Genomic DNA, 25,649 nt, shown 5'->3' on the forward strand with positions numbered 1-25,649 from the left:
AGCCTTCATTCCCATGACTGACAGAGTAAATCAATGACCCTGCTTCGGGGATCAGCAGAGCGCTTCTTGGAAATTGCTTAACTAATAAAATTCAACTGAAGCCAACAAGAAAAACAAAACCAAACAACGCACAACATCACATATCATTTCCTGAAAGTGTAAGGAGTCTCTAATGAACACAGGTTTTCCATTTCAAGTTTGGAACCACTTTAATGGTACTGTGAAAAGAGAATATCGATGCAGCAGTGTACCCAGCTGCCAGGTTATAGGAAAAGATGAGAATTCCAAGGAAGAAAGACTTAATGATTTTTCATCAAATAAATCCACTATTCTCCTCAGGTTCTAAATTACAAGCTACATTTTTCTTCCATTTTAATAAATGGATGAAGATGGCTTTTTGACACCTAAATAACAGCCAAGCTGTCCTATTAATAGGTCCTCTTAAGACAGAAAAATTCCATCTGTGCTACTGATAATCACTTTTTTACATGTGAGCCTATCAAAAAGTGAATTATGAGACAGTTTTGTTAAGATCCATTGCTATGAGCATGAGTGAAACCTGATTGAAACCTTACATTAAGTACATTCAAGCACTATAATTACCCCAGTTCTGGGAAAAACATCTTTGAAATACTACTGGAGGCAATAATAAAAAGGGAAGAAAACAATTCTATGACTTTCATGTTTATAAAACATCTTTGCTGCCTATATATACAAAAATAAAGCATCTGTGACCTCAGTCTTCCTTCACTCTTTGCCAAGCAGCTCCTTGAGAGGTGCAAAGTGGAATCAGTCACATCCAAAAAGCACCAGCTATGGTGAGATGTGTAAAGGAAAGCTGATATGGTTTAGCTTCTATTATTTTCATCAAGGAGTCAGTTAATTGCCTCTCTACCTTCAAACAGGACTTTCAGCATTTCAATTTTCCAGGAAACTTGGAACTCTGTAGCCAAATTGATAGGCAGGCCAGAAAAAAAAAAATAAATCACATTGTATTAATTTGTTGCAAATCCTTTGTAGTGAAAACCTGACAGCAGCAGTGTGCAGCCAGCCCTGAGAGCACTCTCCCACTTCAGACACAGCTTGGATGTTCTCAACTCCCTTGACCTGCTACCCAAAGAGAGGCAGTTTTGGAGGAGACAGCTGGAGATGGGCAGGTCCAGCAGCTGCAGGAAAAGCTCACCATATCACACCATATTGCTGATATAAAATACCTCTCTGCACAGCAATAAAAACTATGAATATTTATGCCAGCAACTCACTTGTCCTCTGCTTTAGGCTTCCTTTCTGACACATGGGAAGAGACCACGACACTGGGACAGGATGAAGCCATTCCAGCCCTCTTCCACCTTGCTTGCCTCAGCTGACACACCCATCATTACTGGTGCATGAGCTGCCATGCACACAACCTGTGCTAAATGTGGGGGCTGTGGTTCCCTAGGGAAGTATTTAAAACAAAAATACAGAAGACAAGGACCCAGGGTGTAGCATTTTGCCCTTTCCCGTCAGTGTGGCCACTGTAATCACTCCATAAGGGACAAGACAGCTGAGTGAGCTGCCCCTGTGCTGTCACACATCTGGAAATAGGCCAAAGCACTCATGGAAGGGCAGGAGAAATTAGACATGTAAAGCTTGGCATTTTTCTAAAGGGTTCTGCAGTGGGACTGCTTTGAGTCTCTGGATGAGACAGCTCAAAAAAAAAAAAAAAAAAGCCTTTGAGTGCCTCAGGAGGCAGAACCTCCCTTGCTGCCAGTGCCTGACAGATCCAACTCTGCCCCAAGCCAGAGTATCCATTTAACAGGACTTGCTGTTTACAGGAGGAAAGAAAATCATAATATCAGCAGTGCCCCAGGGGCTGACAGAGGAGACCTGCCAAATACAAAAGCTCTGCTCTCAGCAAATTGATGGCTGGGGATATTCTTTCTATTTGTTTAGCATTCAAGTTTCCCCCAATGCAGAACCACTTGTCAGGTATGAGCACAGATACTGCATGATTCATTGCATGGGAGGGGAGAATGCAGCAAGCCTGTAAAAAAATCAGAAAAAAACCCCTACAGATTTGGATAAAAATGTACACAATATTTTTCTGATGGTCCTGCTTGTTATGAGTCATTCACAGATGTGGAGTTAAAGGAGAGAAGCCAAGATTAAGTCAAAGACAAAGCTTTATACAGGAAACCAGTTTAAGTCTGTTGCAATGCAGGTTAAACACTGAGCTCCAATGCCTTTTCCAATAGTAAGGAAACACTGCCTGTATCTGGGCCCATTATGCTGAACAAGATTCTGGAATACATTTGACAGGGACAAAAAACTCCTATTATTTGGAATTACAAAGTCTCCTGCTTTTCTAAAACTCAACCAACCCTACACTCTCCAGCTTCCTGGATGAAATTGGAATATTTGGAGAACAAAACAAGAGTTTCATTTTTCTGTCCAAAACCCACTCACTTTTAATTTCTGTCTCTATCAGAAGATAAAACCCAACAGCCTCAGTTTTTAAATTACACATGTTGTGAACCCTTTTCTAGATATCTGTTCTTCTGCTCCTGCACATCCACAGAACTGGTAACACTTGGCCAATCCACACACCCAGGCTGCCTGGCATCTCCTTTTCCCTCAGCCTGAGAATTTTGAATGTCTGCTGTCTTCTATTTTGCATTCATCAGTTTCAAAATATACTGATTGCCTTCGATGTAAATTCTTCCCCAGATAAAAACTCAATTCAGGCTTCTTGCTATATTTTCATTCCAGATTCTAAGGTGTGTGGCAATAGAGGAATTCTAGCAGAGAGCTGTTCAGTTTAGAACAGTCACTTTCCACTTCATGGTAAAACTGAGGGTCACTCTTGTACACTACCCACTTGACATCAGCTGTTACCTTGAGTATTTTCAAAAAGTAAATTGGATCTTTTTTTGCATTTTTTACTCCCTCTAAATGAAAAACACCAGCTTAGATATACATACAGAAAAATGTAAACTCACTTAAACACTTCATGAGAAGGATAACTGAGCTATAAACCAGCATTAAGTAGCAAAGGACAAAAAGTTTAAAAAGTCAAGAAGAAAAGCATAAGATAAACAAATGTAAGTAAGTGCAGGTATAAGCACTGGGGCAAGGCACTGATGCATTCAGTAATTTTAAAAAAAAAAAGATAAAGGTAAAAAATCACACACAACCCAATTTTCAGGAATACATCCTATGTCTCAATTCATAGCTTTAAAGACAGGAAAAAAGGGTGCCAGTTTATTCTTGGATACCATCATAATCTACATAACATTTGAAGAAGGCAAGTTCATCAGTCTGACCCAAGAACCAAAACAATTTGTTCAAGTAACATCACTGAGGAAATTGCAAAGCAGATTTGTAAAGAGAGAGTGGGATGGATCCCACCAAAGAGTGGAAGCAGAGGAAGCAAATTCACTCATCCATCCAGTTTAGAGCTGTATCACCACAACAAAATGTACACTAACTTGTCACCCATTTTTTCCATGCACTTTCTAGGCAAGAAATCCAATTTGTGTATCAGCACAAAAATACAGTGATATAAGTTACTTTGTCAAACTCAAGTTTACTCACAACATCAAGATCTTTCTGCTTTTAAGAAACTAAGGAAATGAAGTAATTGTTTAGGTAAGATGATCAAAGCACAACAGAAGTCTAGACCCTTCTGGTAAAGGTGAACAAGTTTTATTTTCACAGCTGGTTTTATGTCCACATTTTCATAATTTACATGAATTTTTCTTATGAACAGTTCTCATATTAAAAAACACAACTGCTATATACAGCTGCCAAAGCATTAAATTATTCCAATTATGTGCATGCATGTAAACAAAAACATACACAATCAAGAATGTCAAGCTGTATAACAGGATTTTTAGACACAGTTTACAGTAAGATAAAAGCCTTCACTGGTTTACATTACACTGGTAAAATTTGGCCAGAAGTTTGGCATCCATACCAGCTCCAATCATGCACCATTAGGAGAAAGAATTCATTAGCTTTTAATTTAGAATTGTGGACTGTTTAGCAAAATAAGAGGACAGCTACCTTAAGATAAGCAAGAGCATTTTGATTTTAGGGTATTAAACAAAAATAAATCAAACCAATTATGTTAGTTTTAATCTCCTAAGTGAAATTACTCCACCTGGGAAATCCTACCTGCTTTTTCACTGAGGCAGCACTACAGATATAAACAGCTTTGGACTGAGACTTAGAAGATGTATGTATCCAGAAGAACACTGCTCTAAGCTGGCACCAGGAGAAAGCCCCTTCTGGGCACAAAGATTCAACTCCACAGGAAATTCTGCACTTCTACTGCTGGCATTTCTTTTTATTACCAATGCGTTTTTCAAACTAAATAATCTTCTAGGAAAAGTTTGCTGAATTGTAGCAAATCCCTGTGGAATTCAGATGGAAAATAATCACATTCTTTCACCATCTATTTCTCATTAGTTTTCAATAACTACAGAAAACCTACAACAATTTTCTCTACAGTGGAAGAGGAGCTGAACCACAGGAGGATAAATCATGCTGATACTGTATTTTGTTTGCTATATATTCTTTCACAAAACCTGAGCATTCTTGCCAAACCACAGGTAAGGTGGCATAGACAAGTGGAATTTCAAGTGACACGAGCAAGCAGCAAAGTCACAGATTGATGACTGTTTCATTGGGAAGTGCTCTACACTCCTCAGGAATGCACGATGGCTCAGGTATTACAAATCTGAGCTCAGGCTGTGTACGACAGAGTCAAAAGAGAGACCACAAGTCAGTCACCTAAAGGTTAAAACCAAAACCTTATCTGGCAGAACATACAGTGAAAGTTATTAGAATACCTCAATGCTACTGAGATTTGTCCCTCTAAGACCCCAAAGTTCTTTCTGAAATTGAACACAGGCATGCTGGAAGCACACATCACTAAAGGCTACATATGGAGAGAAGTTTTAACTGCCCCTTCACCTTAAAGCATTGAGCTGGGCTGTCAGCCCTCTTCACATGGTGACTCCTTCCAAGTTTGGACTTATATCAAGAAAACAAAATCAGTCAAGGATGCAAATTTTGCAGTACTTAAATAAAGATAAATTAACATCTTGTAGGGATAAATATTATCAACAACTTTATAGCTCAGCCATCAAACCCTGTATGCATTTTTGGGCCACGCTTTCATATAAATTAACACGCTCAAATAAACTTTTCTTGGTTTCCATGCTGTGTCTTCTGGCTCTGGGGGAGATGTATAGAAATGCAAAGCTCCCTCCAACCCAAAGGCTCTAAAGAGACGAGACTTCAGAAGTCCAGCTGCAATTAAGCACTGGATTCCTTGTGATTGCCACCTCCTAGAGGCAATAGGGTAGCTGAAACTCTCCTGAGGGTCCTGGCAACACCTTTGAACTGCTGCCCTTGGGAGGTGAGAGGAATCTTTATTTGCACTTTTCAGTACTCAGGAAGCAGCCCCACAGAGGGGTGAAACCTCCAGTAGAGGCCTGGACTGCTCAAACCTATCCCAACACTGCTGTGGGCATCAGACTGACCCTAAATAAACATCACTTGGGAGCGTGTGCCCCAAGATTGAAAGCCAGCCTTTGTGGGCTGCTGAACCTTTTATTCAACCTTCTGAAACCCAACAAGGCGTTTAAGGAGCGGGCAGGAAGTGGAGAGCTGAAGTTATGTTGCCTACACAAACAGGCCCAAAATATGTTCCTCAAATCCTGAGATTCCTTTCTTCTCAAGCACAAGCACATCACTGACTACAGTGCACAATCTCAAAGGCCTGCATCTGGCCCCCTGCTATCTAATTTGTATTTTTATGGACTCAAAGCTATTTCTACAACTGCTGTTTACAAGAAATATATAAGTCAGGAAAACTCTACAAAGCTGCATTTACACAACCTTGTGATACAGTGCAGGAAATGCTTAAGCTAAATTAATGACCACAAGTAAACAAGAACACATTGTTTTGTGGTTAGACAACTGTAATTCTGAGTTACGCAACTCATTTATCTAAAAACCTTGACTATTTTTTAATATTAAATTCCCTTTTTATATGTTCAAGATTCAGGAAAGTCCTGCTTAGAAGAGCTGATATAATACAAAGCCCTTTAACTTCACACAAAATGAACTGGAAAGAAACTTGTAAACTTAAAGGATATAAAATGTCAAGTGTGGGGGAAGTGAAAAATTAAAACAAAGAATACGCAATTTCTGCCAAAATCTAGAAAACCAAACAATAACAAGTAAGGAACTAATAGCTGGCCCACTTCTGACTTCCGTTCCTGCATGGGGGCTTTAGCTGAAGAAATACCGTATTTTTGCAAACAAGAGGCTTAAGTAGCAAGATGTTAGTGCAGCTGATTTAATGCAATGCTGCTTTCAGGACTGTTTTACCATTTTTGCTCAGCATTAATCAGTTTGAATCTTTTCCATACAAGTTAGTCAATTTTTTTTCTGCCTTACGTCAAAAATCAGGTCCTTTTCTAGTAACAAATACAAAACCAAATCTTTATCACCAAACACAGAATGACATGGCCACCTATTCATAAAAACCACTATGGGCTGAGCATTGTGTAACATCTCTCAACATGTTGCACTTGCAAAATATCCCAGTTTTATAAATATTGCCCATGTGTTTCATGCTTTCATAAAGCTTTTGCCAAAACACTCACTTTTTAAATGACATGGAAAGCTTAGTAATGTGGAAGGAATGTCAGTGAACCAAAGAGAAAAAGCAAGTCTACTTTCAAACCTTGCTATTTGCCCTGTTACCTGGCAATTGGTGTTCTTTGGAGAACCATAATTAACCAACATAATTAATGCACACATCCAGATCCATTGGGGCTGAGCTGACATGGTACATTTAGCAATTTTATGATACCTTTTATAATCAAGAAGTGTAATGTCACTCTCAGGACTTGATAATGAATAAAACCCAAAATCACAGCCAGTTTTTGGACAAAAAAATCTTGAAGCGGCATCTGATAATTAGAAAATTATTAGATTGCTATGGCAGCAGGTAAGTTAGACTAGAAAGCACAGGAAAGCAAGCTTTTACTGAAGAGGTACAGAAGTATTGATGAGGTTCTTTTCAAAAAGATCAAGAAATAAGTAGCATAAAACATTAACTTAGGTATCAAGGAAACCTGGCAGAAGGAAAAATATTATCCCAAGGTCTTTAACATAAGCATAGGCAAGAGCCAAACACAGGGAATGCTAGAAGGGATTGCTCTCGAGAATAATTCTAGCTATGAATGATAAAGACAGCTAATATAGGAAAAAGGGCTCTTTTATTTATTTACGGAGCCACATTTGCTCCTGAGAAATCCCTGTGTGTGACTCACATGATGTAAAGCAGAAGCAGGCACAAACATAAGGTACTTCCAATTCAGTTCTACAACCAGGGTATTTTTAATTTACAATAACCACATCTGTATGCTGGTATGTGGGAAAACAAGAACGCCGTGCAAACGCGTGATTTCTAACTCAAACAACAGTTTTGTTTCCAGCAGGCAAGGGGGCTTTGAACTGCAAACCTTCCTAAGGAAATACAGTCCACTTGAGAGCAGGGGGAAGTAGCTCCAAGTCAGCATTCCCAGACATAAATAAGCATGTACTGGGGTCAGCTTTCTGTGAAAGAAATGAGTTACCCATCAATAAAAAAATTACTGTATGTGTGTTTGCAAAAGCCATCAGTTGTTTCTTTAACCAAAAACGAACCACATGAGCGTTTTATGTTCAACAGAATTAACAACAACCCAAGCCTCAAGCACTCAGTTTTGCTGCAGAGTGAATATATAATGGCACTGCTGCCACTTGACAGCCAAGGGGATCTTGGCTTTGTATTTTAGTGAAAGACAATCTCCACAGTGGAGCACAGATTGGGCAATGCCCCTTATGTGCCCACATTTGGCTACTGTTTCCAGTAAACACCAGCTAGTAGTTAATTTTAAAAACAAAAATAAAGCTTGCAACAAAGCCTTGTTCTAGTCCTAAGCAGACCCAGTTAAGAAATACAGAAAAAAATTGCTTTAGGTTTTCGTTCTCTATCAAAATGTGTAATAGGTGTAGATGATGAGCAATGAATAGCAGGAACAAAACAGCCCCAATAAAAATCACACAGTTTATGTAAGAGGTGAACTCACTGTAACTCAGCTTCACTTTCTGATGACTATTTCAAGCCATGTAATTTTTCAACACCAAGCTGCAATGCATGCAGGCAAGTATCACAATCACAGAAAAAACTGTCATTTTCCACATCCCCCATTACTTCCTCAAAGCTTTATCAAGCCCTTAGAAAAGAGGTTTTTCACATATTGGGTGAAATTGAGACTTCTTGGAAAGTCTGTAAATTCTAAAAGAAAGTAAACATATAATATACACAAAAAACCCAAAATAACATCCAATGCTTCTTCCTCTTATAATTTAACAAAAAAATTCTCCACAGAACAACCTCTTAAACTGTGTTGTTCTCAATATAGTGAGCCTCTGACCTTTATTTCAGCTTTTTTCATCACACAGAGAAACTCAGGATGCAAAAAGACAGGTCAGCAGTCCCACAGGTTTGCGAGAACTATGCAAAGCCTGGAATAATACTGAATAAGCCACAAAACCATCAAGGAGAAAAATAAAAACAAAACTATACCACCAGCTGAAAACTGAAAATTTAAGGCTAAGTATTTTACTCAAAACTGCCAACCCAACAATTATTTTCCTGAGAAAGGAGGGAGAGGATAGATCATGGAGCCCTTGAACATGAAAATGCCTGCTACTGAGGAACAGAAAAGTTTAAAAAGCCATGGCAGCCTTTGCTCTTCGCCATCCAGAAAGCTCTGCTTTAAAAAAAATTGTCCACAAAAGATTCCAAACATTCTTCTTCCATTACAATTATATAGATTTCAAGATGTTCCACAACGTGAACCAAAGCTTTGTGCAGTGTAAAGCAGCCAACAGAAAAATTACATTCTTCCTGCAGTTAAAATGGATTAGCTTTAAAACCAAGCAGAAAAGGAAAAAATTGAGGACTTGCTGCTCTAGTTGCTCTGCTGAATGTTTGGAAAGTTTGCGTTTCAGGAGTCTTTAAGCAGAGTAAACAGCACTGGGAGAGGAAAGAGGTTAAGAACTACGTTATACTGGTAGAGTGAGAGATCTTAAATCACAAATGCATTGAGAAAGGGTAAGAATGAGTCCCACAGAGAGAACTGCAGCCATGCTCAGCCCTGCTGTCACTCAGCACACACAAACACCACCAGGGAACATGGGCATTTCCAGCTCAGAAAAATCCTCCCCACAGTGCAAGCGGCCACTCAGAATAAACTGCATTATGCCTTCTGCAGAAAAATGGCAAACACAGCCCTACCCACACATGATAAGTATTAAGCAAAGCCTCCTACTATTGACTTTATTTAACTGGGTCTTCCTAGAGTTGCAATTAATCCCCAGGAATTTTCCAAGTTCCTAAGTTTGCAGAGATTGTGGGTGATTTTGATATCAAGCCTTTTTGCAGTTGAAAATTCAAGTCCACATACTCAGAGAAATGCAACCCCAAGATTCAATCACCACCTCCTGATACTGAAATCCAGATATTTTTAAAAACTATAAATACATACACCTTATTTACTCTATAGACAATACCACCATCAATAGCACTTAATCTTGAGCTCAAAAATAATACAGGAGTATCAACTGCATATAGTTTATTGCACAGATGCCATAGTACAAGTATGAACCATCAGATGTGGCTACAATCTTCACAATTCATGCTGTTGAGATAAACATGACAGTATTGTGCTACCTACTGTGCCAACAATGACTTTATCCCTTAATTTATGCTTCTTCCTTCATGCTGTTTTTTTTTTTTTTACCAGTGCTATTTCAACTATTTGAGCTGTTCCTTTAAAACAGAATTTGGCTATTGTTTGCTTTTTTTGGCACATTACTAAAAACCATGAGGCATTGCATACAATTAGCACTAATTAAATGGTATGGAGACCAGTAGATTGTCCTGTAAAGACAAGCATGGAAGTTTATAAATTACTCTTGTGGAGGAAAGGACATTTTAACAGCCAGAAGTTACAGTCCAAGAAGCTCGCTAGACTCTGAAAGTCTCTGCCTATCTCAACCATGCATAATTAAAAAAAAAAAAAAAAACAACTCCAAACCATCTAGAATTAACAGAGGCAAAAGTCTGGAGGGTGTACTCCATTTCTGGAGTTCATAAGCCATTATTATTAAGACTGCCAAAAAAAGCAACGTTTCCTGTTTGCATTTTTCTCTTCTGTTTTGATTTTGGTTGAATTTGGGTATTCTGTTACAGCTCAACTGGATTTCACCATAAAATACTCTTCGGCTCTTTCAGTTGCTACCCTGAAATCATGAGACTGCTTGGCTATCACAAACCCACAGCCTTGGCAAAACCGATTTGCAGAAATTGATACAAATCTTTTCTGCAACCTAATGAAAAATAATCACCAAATTTAAGATGTCAGAAGAAAAACTTTGTTTTATAAAAGCAAATCAAATAAATTTCTGTTGCCTGAGCTGTCATAGTGAAATGTTAGGCAGCTCTCACTGTGCTTACATGGAGCCCACTTGCCCACAGATCAGAGAAGTTTCTCCAGAAAAGGAAACTATTCTTCCATTGCTGAAGAAATAGCATCAGGGAGCTGAGACAGCTCAAGCACCATTCTCCAAGGCGTTCAGTCTACTTCAATCTCTGTGTGGCAGTAATTAATCAGCTCTTGGCAGAAACATCTCAAACCAGTCTGTATTTGAGCAAAAGGAGCCAACCTAGGATCCACCTGCAGCAGTAACCACCACTTACAGAAGAACAAACAAGTGTCAATGCAGCACATTTTAAAAACTGAATTAGGAGTTATTTAACTTATAGGAAAAGGTGTTTTCCTTCTAAACACCCTCTTCACCTCTACTTCTGTCCCTAAAAATGCTGAGATACTCTCATTTTAAATTCAATAAGGTTTAAATCATGGACTACCTCAAAAGAGAAACTGGCTTTGTATTTCTGTAGTAAAAGAAATACAGCCCAAGAGCAGAATATTCAAGAAGACAACATCACTTGGGAATCACAAGAGAGACCACAGCGATAATTATATTTTATAATTATAGAACCGTGTTTTCACTAGGGCTGATGTTAAACTCTTTTACAGGATATAAAATTACTCAGACATTAAGAGCACATTCTTACACCTTTGATTACTAAAATGGTGGAAGGTTAAATTATGATAAAATGCTAAATATTAAGGACTTTCAAGTGTTTCAGAATGAGAAGCTCCATCTATCAATTTACCTTCACATTACAGGTAAAATTGATCTACTTTACAAATATGTGTATTCCCCCAATTGTTTCTTAATCATTTGCAAGCACAACACTAATCCCCAAAGTGACTACACTCCTAAAGTCTCTACTGTTATCCAGAAGATTGCAAACATTCTTTTATGGCTGTGGCTCTTCTCTTCAGAAGAATGCAAATCCATGCTGACCAGCAGCTCCACACCATGGTCTTCCAGTTCACATCTTTAACATGGAAGTCAACATGCACTGCAGCATCTGACTTTGCCTTATTGCAGCAAATAAAACACACCCAAATACCAAACATCCCAAGCATCCTGCCACTGCCTCCATTCCAATGAAGCAGGCCTGATGAACCAGAGTGGCTGTTTTGGGACTCATATTAGAAAGAACCCTTCCTGGGTCGGTACATAGCAAAGCATCTACAGCAAAGCCTACACTCAAGTGCAATGTTCATCAATGATCTGTGTTCTGTCTGAAATGGCAGTTAGCAGAGGATGGAAAAAGGCTGTGTTCATCCAGCCCCTGCAGGCTCCCAGCCTCCCCTGGCCTGCTCTCACCCATGTGAAGCAGAGCAGCCCAAAGTCTGGGTACCAGGTGCAGAAATGCTGAACGTGCTCCAAGCGATCTCGATCCATCAGGCTGCTGGGAGGGGGCAGAACAGAGCTGGTGAGTGGTTCCTCCTCCTCTCCTGCCATGAAACACTACAAACAGAACGAGAGCATGGGAGAGGCTGAACAGAAGCACTGAGCAGCTCCTCTCCCGACAGCGTTCCTGGCTGCCGTGCAGTGTATGGGAGATCCTTCCTGTGCACATCCAACGCTACTGGACTTCAATAATCCTCTCAGTCACGTCTCCCTCTGCCTCTTGGGTCCTGAGACTTCCCACTTTGACATTTCCTATCCGTCTGAAAGACTTGGCTGTGCTGCCCTGCTCTAACCTCGGCTCTGGCCAACCTGCACGGGCAGTTGTGTCACTCTTTCCTGCAGCTCAGCCACTGCTGCTCCCAGGCCTCGCTCAGTCCTGCTGCAGCAAGCCCCGAGCGCTGCTCTGCTTCAGGAGGAACATTCTTCTCACGCACTGCAGAGAGCAGGAGCAGGGACACCACAAGCAGCCCCAGGCAGCACAGAGCCGTAGCACGAAGCTGACAGCACTTCATTTTTAGCACGTTATTAAAAGCAGTCTCCAACTCTCGGCTGGCTATCCAAGCCTGGAGGGAAGGCAGTGCCAACAGAAGCTCCGCAGGAGAGACACCCAATGAAAAGATTCCTGTAAAAATGCAGCTGATATCCTCTAAGGAAAAAAGTATACTAGCTTTTACATTTTAATTGATTTGTATTATTTTCTCAAGTCAAAACACCAGCAACCCTCAGCTCTCTACATAAACACAGGAAACGTAATTCCAGTGACATATAAAAAACTTCAGTCAGGTAAAATTTATCTGTTGTCTAAGTTTGCATCTTCCAAGTGATAAATACCTAAAACTATAATTAAAATCCAGCACAATAATCTTCTAGCACTCAATTCCCCCATACAGTTACAAGAGCACAGAATATAAAGTTTTGTAAATGTTTAAATACATACAAAACTTTGCAATACCCTACTCTTTTTTTTCCACAGCTTAAACGATTCCTCATGTCTCAAACACAGGAATGATTTTTTTATTTCTGCCAAGTCTCTGAACAATCTAAAGATGTCACTGAAGACCACTTAAAGTAAAAAACCTGAGTGCTGCTAAGCAACACAGAAAATATCATTACAATTTCAATTGTTTAGTGCATTGAAAAATTTCACACATATTGAGAGCCCATGTATTCCACACTCTAATGATGGTAATGTCTTCCACATAGAGGAAGAAAATAAAGTTCTGCAGAATATGTTCTTATTTCAAAAAGGAATTGCTAATAAAGAACTAAAGATTTGATCAAATTTATTCACTGTTTCTGCACATGGAACAGATTAGAAACAGATTCTCTCTTATCCACTATTTTATACACACTCCGGAAGTAAATTTACTAAGGAAAAACAGCACTTGTGTTTGTTTAACTAAAAAACTAAAGACATACCAGGATTATTTTCTACTATATAAAACAGTATTTTAAAAACATATTCCACATCCAGACTCTTTAAATCAATGCAATTTTAACTGCTCCAGCTGCATATAAATGAAGGCCATCTAATGCAATTTAATATTTCTCCACTCTATAGCACTTCTCACCTGTGGATGTACTTCCACATCCTGAAAAAGGGACACCAAAACTCATGTTCCTTTGATGATAAGGATTTCCATATCCCAGCAAGGGTGACATGTAAATGTATCCTTCATTTCAATTACACATAAATACATGTGTGCTTTTCCATTTAAATGTAAGTATCACAGAGACATGGTTTCAAATACAGGTGATTTTAACCCCTTTCTGGTCAGCACATGGCTCATCATGGCTCCATAGCACAGTGAAATGCTCTGCACAAGAACTCCTTTACAACAAGGCTCCTGATTTAATGACTCTTTATCCCAGTTTATGCACCCTCAAGGAACACAATCTCACTATAAAAAACATGGGGAATATCTTCAGAAGACATTAATGTAACTAAACAAAAATGTTTCACTGGATCGCTTATAATGGACTTAATATTTATTTTGGAATTATGAATTTCATTTTTCCATCTCTCTTGATGCTTGGTCTTAAGTTACCAATCCTGTATATTCAACTGCCATAAATTTATTGCAGGCACAGACTGAACAGAACAGAGCCAATCAAAATAGACATAATCAAAGCCCTCCATTCACACAAAGTGATTGGCAATAAGGTAAAAGGCACACTTAAAGGTTAAACCACTAATTCAGAGTGGTAACGCAGATTCCTCAAACCAAAGTTTGCTTAAAATCTAAAAAAAAAAAAAAATCATCACCTGTACGTAGAATTAAAAAAATGTTTTATAAACAAAAAAGGAAGAGGTGAAAACCTAGTTAAAACTTTGGAATATGTGGCAACCTCACCATGAAACCTTAGACAATACAACAAAAAATGTAAAGGTTTATATAGCAAGGCAGAGCAAGAGACAATGGCAGAAGCTAATGCTCAGGAAGCTCCATCTCACGTGAGGAAGAACTTCCTTACTCTGCAGTGACTGAGCACTGCAGCCTCCCTCCCTGGAGATGCTCCAGACCCAGCTGGACACACCTCTGTGCCATGTGCTCCAGGATGAACAGGGGGGCAGGGCCAGTGTCCCCCTGTGCTCCTTTCCTGACCCACTCTGTGATGTGGGAGCTAAGAAGAGCACAGACACAAGTACATGTTCTAGAAAACAAAAGCAGCACTTCAAAACAACAGGAGAAATCATTGGTGTTACCAGCTTCTCTCTCCAGTTATCTTTCAATATTGCTTCTTTCAGACCAGATTTACTTGGTTTAATATTCATTTTCAGATATGTTGTACTGGAGACCATTTAGCTCAGCTTGATTATAAAAACATTGCAAGTTCTTCTCACAAGGAAATCTAGCACAGTTCCTTTCCAAGAACCAAGTTTAAATAGATGAAGCCCATGAGCTGAGCTGTTCCACAAGCAGCAGAAAGGTATGTTGGGTTTCTTCTGCTTGTCATCTCATCACTTGTATGGACAATCATTCAAGCTTTTACACAGACTTCGTGCCAAGTAAGTGAGAAAACACATAGCTCAATCTTTTTAAGTACATATTTGAACTTGCAGTTATATTTCACTTGAATGATCTGAGATGAGGCTTTGTTTTTTCTTTCCTTGGCACTCTTATTTACAGATTTTTGCTTTCAAAACCTCTGTAATATCTCAGCAGGCAAATTAAACTCCTGTGCCATTATAACTCCTACGAATAGAAGCTATTTTTGCAAGTTAAAAAGCTGTAGAGAAGACTGAAAGAGATAAAAGAATTATCAACCCATAGCTTCTTAACATACTGGGCAGGTACACAGGAAAACAAACAAACCAAACAACCAGAAAAACTTTTCTATGAGATGGAGGAAAACAAGTACCTATAAAATCCCAGTATAATAAACATTCCTCAGCATCTACATACTGCAAGCCTGACAATAACCACATAAGCACAATGATTGCTGCTTATTTTTCCTCAAAAACCATTCTTACAGACCTGATTCATATCACATAGTTTTAGGGGAAAATGGAATCAAGATTTTGCAAAGCTTCCCAAGGCCTGGCCTACAGAGAAGTTTAGTAAATGGAAGATGGATGGCTCATGCCTCACTTGCAGCTACACATATTCCCAACAAGCAAAAAGCCAAAAGAGAAATGGGATTCTGCTATTTTCATACATTAATATTTGAGAAAAAGCTCCTCTATACAAGTCTATCAAATCTTATACATAAGGAATCTTCTTCACAAGTTTTATTGCTACCTTTACACACCAGGCAAGCCCTGGAATTACATCAGCATGGGGAATGCATCTGCCTTGTGGCTGCCACCAGCTACACTGACCAGCTTCCTACCTCTGGGAAAAGGCTCAGTAGTCAAATCAGATGGGGCAAAGAAAAGCAATTTTTTCAAGGTCTGAAAGCAGCAAACAAGAGAATATTCTTCCCAGTCCAGTAAAATTTCTACCAGGCTGCATTTGAGCCCTTCTAGAAATGGTAACAGCTAAAACATTTAGCTGCATACAAAACTATCACTTATCAAGGGCTAACTGCATCTTCAGCTGGCAGATTGTGTGGATGGCCTGGAAAGAGCCTCCTCAAGCAACCAGTGTGCCTCCTTCAGAAGCTCACAGACCCCAGAGGAATGGGCCAAAATTTAATCTTTAAACTTTTAGGACAGACTAACCTGGGCAATTAAAAAAAAAAAAATCTAAGCAATAAAAAAGGAGCTTTACTCCACAACATTTATAAACTGTTGATCTCAAGATGCCAAATTCAAGACACAGCTGCTGGCAGCTGGCCATTTGGGAGGCAGTCAGAATGACTGGAAATCTCATGCCTTTTAAATGCATCATCTATTATTGTCTTTCTCACCACAAGTGATACATTTAAATTTTTTAAAAACCTTTCACCCTCAAAGGGAAAGAAACCTAAAGAACAAGTTCCTTCCTGTTTGTTGTCACTCACATGTGCAAGGAAGACACTTCCAGGAAGGATAAATTGAGCAACATGTCCTTCTGTGGTTTACACAACAGAATCCAAGCAGTAGAGATAACAGGACTGTGCTCCAAGCCCAGCTGCACTCCCAGGTCCTGTTTTCACAGCTTGCTCACATACCAGCAGCAGGAACACAAAGTTTGGGAGGATGTGGTGTCCCTGAGCTGCACCCCTGGAAGCAGCCAGGCCATGCAGCCCACGGGCAGCTCCCACTGCCTGGCCCCTGAGCACCCAGTGAGTTTATCCCATCCCAGAGCCAGCCTTGACAGAGCCTCAGCAAAACCTCCAGCAGGTGGGAGGCTCACAGAGATAACCACAGCCACATCCTTGTGGGACTAGCATCTCAAAAGCTGTCTGAAGGCAGCAAAGCAGCAGCAGATCCGTTTCCCAGCTCACCAACCAGTTGTGCTCCTCCAGCCAGACACAGCCCCAATACCCCTTGTGTGCACAAGAGCCAAGACCTGCCCTGGCAGCAGCTGCCTGACCCAGCCATCATTGTGCCTTCCTGGGGGCTGCAGGGATCTTCCTGAGGTCAGCACAACCAAATCCTACCAAGGCTGCTAAAGGTGGGCTCTACAGACCAGTTTTCCCAGCAGATGTTTCTCAATGCCCTGAGGAAGGCAGATTGACCCCTACTCAATCACAATTTTAGCAACTATGGACAATGCTTCAGGGTCCAAACTGCTATTTTTCATACTGGTGTCTGATCAAGGATTTGCTTAAAAATGTATTTTTAGTCATCTCCAATACCTAACTTTAATAAACACTATGTTTTAATACTACAGTACAATCTCAGATTTAGTATTTTCATTCAACAATTGAAATTGTAGTTAAGAATTCTTTAAATCCTTTGCTGTCCAAAAAAGACAGCAGTGACCTCACTTCAGCACTGAACACTGCTAAAACTGGAAAGCCTCCAGATTTTATGGATTATTTCCTTTTCAGAAAAAGTAGAAAAGTCATAAAATGACATTTTTTTCTGCTTGTCCTGTCATTAGGCACCACTGAGAAGCCTCTGGCTCCATCTGCTTATATGCTCTGACACACACAATGCACACGGTGTTCCCTGCACCTTCTCAAGATTAAAGCTGAACTATCCCAGATGTCTCAGCCTTCCCTCCCTGTGTCAGTTCTCCAGTCCCTCAGTAGTGTTGTGGCCCTTTGCTGGGCTTGTTCCAGCATGCTCATGTCTCTGCCTGGGGAAACCAGGGCTGGACCCAGCACTCCTGACGTGTCTCACCAGAACTGCTCAGCTTGTCAGGCCCCAAACTGTGACAGTCTTGTCCCCTGGTGCAGCACTTCATGTTCCCTTTTGCTGAACTTCATGGAATCTTTGGGCCATTTCTTCAGCTTGCCAGGCTCCCTCTGAATGGCTGCCCTCCATCCTCACATCCATTATTAATTTTTCCTTGCAAGTAAGGCAAAACCCCAGCAAACCAGTTCCTGCTGTGACTTCCCTGATCATCTCCCTGGAAGCTGTCACAAAAGCATTCCAGAAACCTTCTACATGGCTTGTGTGCTGCCATGCTCTTGTTCCAGCAGAGAACAGGGGGGTTAAACTCCTCCATGGGGTTCAACAGCAAACAGGAGCCTCTCTCCAGCTGTTTGAAGGCCTCATGTGCTGCTTCTTCCCAATGAGATGGCCTGTAGCAGGCACCTGTAAAACCACCCAGCACTCCCAAATGGCTGGTGGAGTGCCCCAAGGCAGAGCTCCCTGCAATCCTGCCACTCCCCCCCACACAAGGGCAACACCTCCTTCTCAGCATCCCACTCTGTGCACCCTACAGACCCCAGAGCTGTCCCATCACACCTCTCCAGCCTCAGGGAGATTGCAGACCTGCAGTTCCAGCTGTCTGCTACCTATGCATCACCACCAGGAGCTTCAGGGACGTACCACACTCGTGGGTTCCCAGTAAAGGTTCTCCTGAACAGCCCTGCAGGCACACACCTATGGTGTGCCTTCCCAATTTCTGTGTCCTGGTGTCTGTTACTCCAGCAGGAGAACAGCTAGGAGAGAACAGTGCTGCTACATGCCCATTGACCTCTCCAGGAAATCTGGCTTGCAGCAGAAAAATTACATGAAGTTTTTCTGCCAGGCAAGTGACTTACCCAGACACTTAGTGTTCACTGTTATGGATTTGGTTTCAATCCATCACACCCATCTTCTTCTGCACAGACATCAAGAGTTTTTCCACCAAATATCCAAAACCTGCTTTCACACATGAGAGAACTCGTTGATTACTCAGATTCCTTAGACTGTATTACCTAGTGAGATAACACTCTCACTCTGGAGTGTTCCTTCAAAACATCAATAGAACTTTAACATAAAACTATTTCTTCCAGTAAAGAGGATATCACTGCAGATATCTTTACATAAATCAGCTATAAAAGTCACTGAAACATGAAGAATTCCTTTGTCTCATGCAATACACTCATACTGCTGAGCCAGATGCAAGAAACAAAAACAAATATTGAACAAGAGCTGAGGCTATGATCAAAGAATGGTTTGAATTGCTTAAGTCAAAATTATTTTAGAAACTACTATTGATTAATAGGTAGCATCTTAAAGAATAAAACCTTAAATCAAGTGCTTGTTCCTTCAGATAGCTTATTAGGTGTATGTGTTTTCTGTAGCTGAACTTCAACTCGTCTAATCATACCAGTTTAAGCTCAATGTTCATGAAAGTCACCAGAGTCTCCACAGCAAAGGTCATTACTGTAAAAATATTTTTTAAAAAGCTATTAGTTCTTCGACACAGAGGTTTGAAATTAAAGAAAACTAGCATGTTTCATTGTTTGAGAGGCATAAAGCCAAGAGCCTGAAATGAGTACTCAAAATAGGACATATTTTCCAGTGGAGGTAAAGATTACAATATAACCAACAGGAATGTGCAAGCCAGCAATACTTAACTCAGCAGCTCATGCCAAACCATGATAGTCCGTTGTACTACTTGAATGCTGAAACTTGAGAAAGTGGTATTATTACAATTGTTAATAGTGGAACGCAAGAACTACAAGTCACACAAATTCATTTCATGTATTTATTTTTTGTAGAAATATACTATTCAGCACTTTGGGGATTTGAAAACCTGACAAAGAACTTGGATTCTTTTTTCCTGATACATATAAGTTAAAAACCAAATGTAAATGCTATTAGGAAGGTTCCAATTTCCCCACAACTATGTTCTTGTATAGGTTATGCTTACACATTACAAGGAACAAACTATAATAAAACCACCAACAGAAATCTCACAATTCAGTAGAAAAACCCAACATTTTCTTCCTCTAGGAAAAGCAGTTGTGGTTAGGACCTACTAAAATGAAGAGGAAGATATTTCAGTACAAATCTGGTCATAGACAAGACATAGTTCACAACCCTTGGAGCTCCAAGAGGGACATGGGAACTGTAAACAAGAGTAGAATCACCAGCACTCTGAATATTTTTAAGTTAAGCTGCAAGCAAGGTACACTAATTATTTGAAGGACCACAGTACACTAGGTTTTATTGTAGAGATTTTTACCACCATCACAAACACACAACAAAATCCAGGGGAATATCAATAAATCCTGCTTCGCCAATTAAACATGACACCCTAAAATCAATTTAACACAGAACTTGCCCTCCCTGCACAGACACCATCACAGGAACATTACAATTGCCTGTTAAGCAGCCAGCTTGCTCAAAATTCCTATCTTCAGGGTCCAGCCTCTAATAAAACCATTGTTTGTAGCACTCAGCAGAAGCCTGAGTTTCTTAGACTATCTCAGTCTTCTTTAGCACATCCCAATAAAAGTGCTTTTCTTTCCCCCCCACTCCACTTCCCCCAAGCTTTGCCTGCCACATGTATTGATTTATCATTCTCTGTAGATGAAACAAACGAGTGCAGAAGACTATGAAAAGTACCAAAGTAAACTTTCCAGCAGTTACGCATTAAATAGGGAAAATATACTTGTTTAAGCACAAGTTTCACCTGATGGATCAGCAAACAAAAGCTGGTTATCATCCAGGCATCAGAAAGAGGCATTGCATAAGTACAATCAAGATCTGACAATGGTCTCAGGGTGACCTTTAGGCAAAGGAATTAACAATTCATTTACCGTAAGTTTAATTTGGATTAAACTGTGCAAAAAAAGTTACCTAATTATTTGTGTCACCTCCTCCTAAGAAAATTAGGGATTGTTCTAGCATAAAATGACTATCTGAGCCTTTTTCTAGCTCCCCGTGACATGCAAAGAGCACCAAAACAGAGGGAGAAGGATGGGGAGAGACAGAGCTGAGCACAGAGGCACCTCAATGAGCTGCTTCACTGAGTGCTCCTACTGAATTGGTGACAGCACTTTTGTCCTTACTGCCTGGAAAGTAACCAGTGACCCACTATCATTTTTAGAATTCACACAATTCCTCTAATTCTGGCCTAGTCCAGCTGAACTGTGACATAGCCAGTACAGCCAGCACTACACCCAGTGCTATTTTCCAAGTGCTCACCTGGTAGCAACACAAGCTGCTCTGTAAGGTGAGCTCAAGAGCAAGCTGGGTGCTCTTCAGAGTTTCCTGGGCATGCAGGTCTGTGCTTTCTTCATGTGCTTGTTTATCAAATGATGCAAATGCTGAATCACCTCACAAGGGAAAAAAAGTCCCAACAAAACCAATAAAAACACAGAACAAAAAAAACCACTACCCATAAAGTTTTAGATCCCTAATTAAAATTACCCTGAGGAGTGCTCAAAATGAAAGATGATACACAAAAAATACAAAACAGCAGAGAAAAACAGAATTTTAACAAGCAGAGTTTTGTATTTTAATGAAAGAGCCATATATAATATGGGCCCACACACCATTGCTAGATTTAGACTCTTATTAAAAACAGCATGGATTTGTTTTTTTAGCAAACTACTATCGTGTGATAGTGCATTATAAAGTCACAAAGTATTTAACTGTGAGTGCTTAAACCACACGTGCCACATAAAAAAGCCCCTACATCTGCTAAAGAAAAAGACAAAGAAAAAGGATTATTTGAAATGTAACATTGGCATAACATTTTGTAACCAAGAATGAGACACACCACACAAGCAAAAAAAAGGTGTTGCTTTCTTTGGTTTGGGTTTCTTTTTTAATGTTCATGGCCAACTTGTCCTAGTCTACTGATTGCTGCAACATCAGCTGATAGATGATACTTTTTGGACAGCTTTCCTAAGTTTATTGTTCTGCCTCTTTACAATAATATTCAGCTCCTGTGGAAACAGGTACTCACACACTAAGTATCCCACAACAAGAAGTCACCTGAGCATTAACCAGAATTTGTGCAGAGCAGCTGTAATTAATTGGGCTGCTAGGAAATACCATCTTCAGTCACTGCTGAAAAGTTGCTCTGTTTTACTCATATTGGCCTCCTAGAAAACAATTATTCTAGAAGTATCTGTTCACCAAGAAACTGATGAAGACACAAGGCATAAGAGAGCTTACACCCCACTGTAAAGACTGAGAATTCTTTATGGGACACAATTCCAGTCATCTATGTGCAAGTAATAAAACAATCATACAAAGAAGATGGGCACAAGGACCTATTTGCAAGGGGTTTACCACAGCTTTTGCAATTTCTGATATTCCAAACAGAACCTTTCAGAAAATACGAATACAATTATTTTAAAGTGGTGGGAGGAAAAAAAAAAAAAAAAGCTAGCAGAAATATCCTCAAATTATCAAAATTTTTTGACACCTCAAGTCAAATTTGATTTCTGCTTCAGATACTACTGGTAGCAAATTACCTGCATCTCCTCTATTTTAAAGACAGCTAGGAAGTTCTGGCTACAGCACTTACTGCACTTAGTCTGTATCTCACAGGAAAGTGCCCCAGTGCCCTGATGAGCTGCAGAGATTGATATTCCCTCGTGAGCCTTGCTGGGATCAGCCCTGGCCCTCAGGAAACTGCCCACAAACTGTGGGAAAGATGAAAATAACCACAGCAGCAGCACATCTAAAACTCAGCAATGCAAAAAGAGAAGCACTGAGCTGAAGATGGAGCTGCTGCATGTTTTTTTCTCCCAGATAGTTTTTCTTACATTTCATGATTAGTACAGTAAACAACAGATGTTGATGAACAAAAAAAAAAAAAAAAGAAAAAAAAAAAATCCCACCAAGGCGCCCCCAAGCAAGAATGAGAACATTTCCTGATAAGTTCCTTCAACAGATGCTCTTTCAAACTTGGCTTTAAAGACAATGCATTCTCACTCTTCTATAATATAAGAAATGTCTGGTGATTACTAGAAGATATTCTAAGTTTTTTAATAATTTAAAAAGTAGCTTTCCCAAATGTAAACAAGCTGTCTAGTAGCTGGTAAAAGCAAAAGAGGAGCCTTTAAGCATCTAATATGAACAAAAAGCTGTATTTACACTAGGCTGAAATTAAAAAAAAAAAAAAGCATGAAAATTGGCTAACTTTTGGAAATAAGAAAACTGCTCATCATGACTTGGACTGAAAAAATGTTTCTTTTCCATTATGCAATTTCTGCATATTTTAAGAACTTCCAGTAAAGGATCTGGAAGTAAAAACCATAGGGAACACAACCGTACAAATTATCTAACTGGAGTTTGTTCCTGGAGATGGTTCACGCTGCTTCCTTTCCATTGTCCCATTGTCCCTTTCCTGACAGGGCAACTCAAAGTTTCACTCCCAAATACAGATACAAACAAAAGGTGGGGAGGGTGGGAGAAGTTAATAACTAAAATCAAGTTTGGCTTGTAATAAGCAGCATAGCTGACTGAATTTCTGGGTACCAGGTACAGATCTGGCTCCACAACTCTTTCCCTGGAAGAACTGCTTGGTGCTTGAGTTCTTGAAAGTCAAGAGATGAGACAAATACTTGTAAAGCACAGAGAGGAAACTGAGAGGGCACTGACAGAAAGTGACAATGTTTACCAAACAGTTCTGTTTTCTCACAGAAAGAACTACTATGTTTGGTTCTTGTTTCCTAATAAGTAGTTTTTCATTAACAGTAAGCCAGACAGTTCAGATTTTCACATAAAACCACTTATTTCCAAGTCCAGCATAAACTTTCCACCACAGCAAGGATAACTATCTGATACAATTCTCCTCAAACCATCACCTAGAGTGTGTGTTCTAACCAGGGCATACAGCAACCTCACATCAAGAACCAGGCAGTATTCTGCTTGTATTTACTCACTATGTCCTATCCTTCACATGCTTATTACTACTTCATTCTCCTTACAAAGGTAAGAAATAAAATTTGAATAAAGAGCAAAGAAAAATCAGATGCTTTGATGCTGGCTACTGCTAGCTCACACAACCTATAGAGTATTTGTTTTCTGCTTGGGAGTTTTGTTTACCCCTTCATGCTTACTACCTAAGGAAGAAAGGACTGTGTGAGGGATGAGATAATGGAAATTTATTCGGCTATTAAAGGAAAAGTTAAGGCAACCTTCATCTTCTTACAGAACTCAAACTTTTGACCCTTCTCTACCACTTCTTACACAGAAATACCCCAGAGGTTTTGGTTTTCAGACACTTCTGATGAGCACAACTTTAGAAATAGTTGTTGCTGCTCTGTTTCTCCAAATTCCTTTCTCTTTACTGCATTACATAATGAGATTTTTCTACTAGCACTAAAGTATTAACTGATTAAAGATTAACTCACCCCCAGGAGAGACCATCTCAATTTAAAAAATTCCAATCATTGTAGTCACCAAGTCAAACCGCAGCTCTTCAGTGACCAACCCAACTCACCGGCTCCTGCTCTCCCGCTTGCTCCCACAGCCTCCCTTCCACTGCTGCAAGGAGCAAGGCAGGTACCCTGACAGGGGATGCTCATGTAGGGAGCACCTAAAGCTTCCAGTAAGCGACCAAAACGCCTTCTTCGTGACATGCCAGGTAAAACACTTGTCAAGGGTCTGTTTGTTCTGAAAACGTACACAAATACGTGAGTTACCGAGTTAGTGTAACATTAAATGTTTACAAAACAGTAATTCCAAAGGAAAAAAGCGCCCTCTTGAAGCCACCACCGTCTCTTCTTGTTGATCCAGACACACCCTGAGATTTGACACTGAAACTCACCTCGGTTCTCACAGGCTCCTCAGACCAGACAGCTGGGAACACCCCGAGGGAATCACCCAGCTCAGCAGCATCCTCAACTGGCTCAAACCCACTCATGTGCTCTTTAGCAACAAAACCCGCAACTACTACTCCTTTTTGTCAAAAGCTGCCTACGTAACTTCCACTGAGAGCAGATAATTCAAAACATACTGGGATAAAATATGTAGCCTCAAGGAAATAAAAAACCTCCCAGACAGCGGAGCCAAGGGCCGAGCCGGTCCCACGGCAGCGGCGGCCGCTGTCAGCCCTGCGGAACGTCCCCGCTGCTCGGCCGGGACGGCCGGCCCCAGCGGCTGGGCTGTTCCTCGAAAGCCGAGAGCCCGCAGCCTGCCCGGGCGGGATGCCGCTCCTCACGGCCGGAGCTCCGAGGGACCGCGGCGCTCCGAGCCGCGGCGGCGCGGGACGAGCCCGGCGGGGCTGGGCAGCGGCACCACCCGCCCCACCGGGGCCGGCCCGGCCGCAGCGGCACCCGGCCACCCGGGCCCGGAGCAGGGACCGCCCCACGGGGCTCCGCGACCCGCGTCCAGCGCCCGGGGAAGCGGCTGACGGAACGGGGGAGCCGGGACAAGGCACGGCGGGGAGCGGGGCCCCCTCTCGCCCCTCCCGGCCGCCGCCACCGCCGCTCCCGCCCTCACCTTGGAGCATGGCCTCCAGTTTCTTCCTGTCCACCCGGAATCGCTCCTCGCCCCACTCGGGGCTGTGCAGGGGCCGCGGCGGCCCGGCCGAGTCCTCCTCGGAGCCGGGCGCGGGCGAGTCGGCGCTGCGCTCGCTGTTGGAGCCCGGGTCGGAGAGCGGCGGGGGCAGGTACCCGCTCAGCGGGTCGCACTGCGCCGCCATGGCGCTGCCCGGCGGCCGCCGCCGCGGGCCCCACTCGGCCGCCTCCCCGCGGGACGCTATCTGCCCCCAGAGCCGCCCGGCCGGCGCATCCCAGCCGCCGCCGCACCGAGCCCCGGCGCCGCCCGCCTCTGCCCGCGGCTCCCCGCCGAGTGAGCGCGGCCCCGGCCCCGCGGCGTCCGCGGCTCGGCGGCGCCCCCAGCCCGCCCGCAGCCCGCACAGCATCCCCACCTCCATTGGGCCGCCGCCCGCCGGGGAGGGGCCGGGGATATCCCCGGCGGGAGG

General features: G+C 41.5%; 1 protein-coding gene across 4 annotated transcripts in view; it reads right to left on the reverse strand.

Annotated features, from left to right (window-relative positions):
• BICC1 (BicC family RNA binding protein 1) overlaps window positions 1-25,601 on the reverse strand; it is an 89,180-nt gene extending 63,579 nt beyond the window's left edge. The window contains exons 1-2 of one of the 4 annotated variants that reach the window (XM_085583225.1): window positions 24,492-24,805; window positions 24,165-24,337 (exon numbers count right to left, since the gene is read on the reverse strand). In XM_085583225.1, coding sequence (XP_085439351.1) covers window positions 24,165-24,303 — 139 coding nt within the window. In that variant the 5' untranslated portion in view covers window positions 24,304-24,337; window positions 24,492-24,805. Of the gene's footprint in view, window positions 1-24,075; window positions 24,107-24,164; window positions 24,338-24,491; window positions 24,806-25,165 lie in introns of those variants that run through there. The other 3 variants (XM_021548516.4, XM_085583227.1, XM_085583226.1) reach the window with 3 other exon arrangements.
• Between the last annotated feature and the right edge of the window lie 48 nt (window positions 25,602-25,649).

Source organism: Lonchura striata, chromosome 6, assembly GCF_050655825.1.
Source record: "Lonchura striata isolate lonStrDom1 chromosome 6, ASM5065582v1, whole genome shotgun sequence".
Taxonomy (NCBI): Eukaryota; Metazoa; Chordata; class Aves; order Passeriformes; family Estrildidae; genus Lonchura; species Lonchura striata.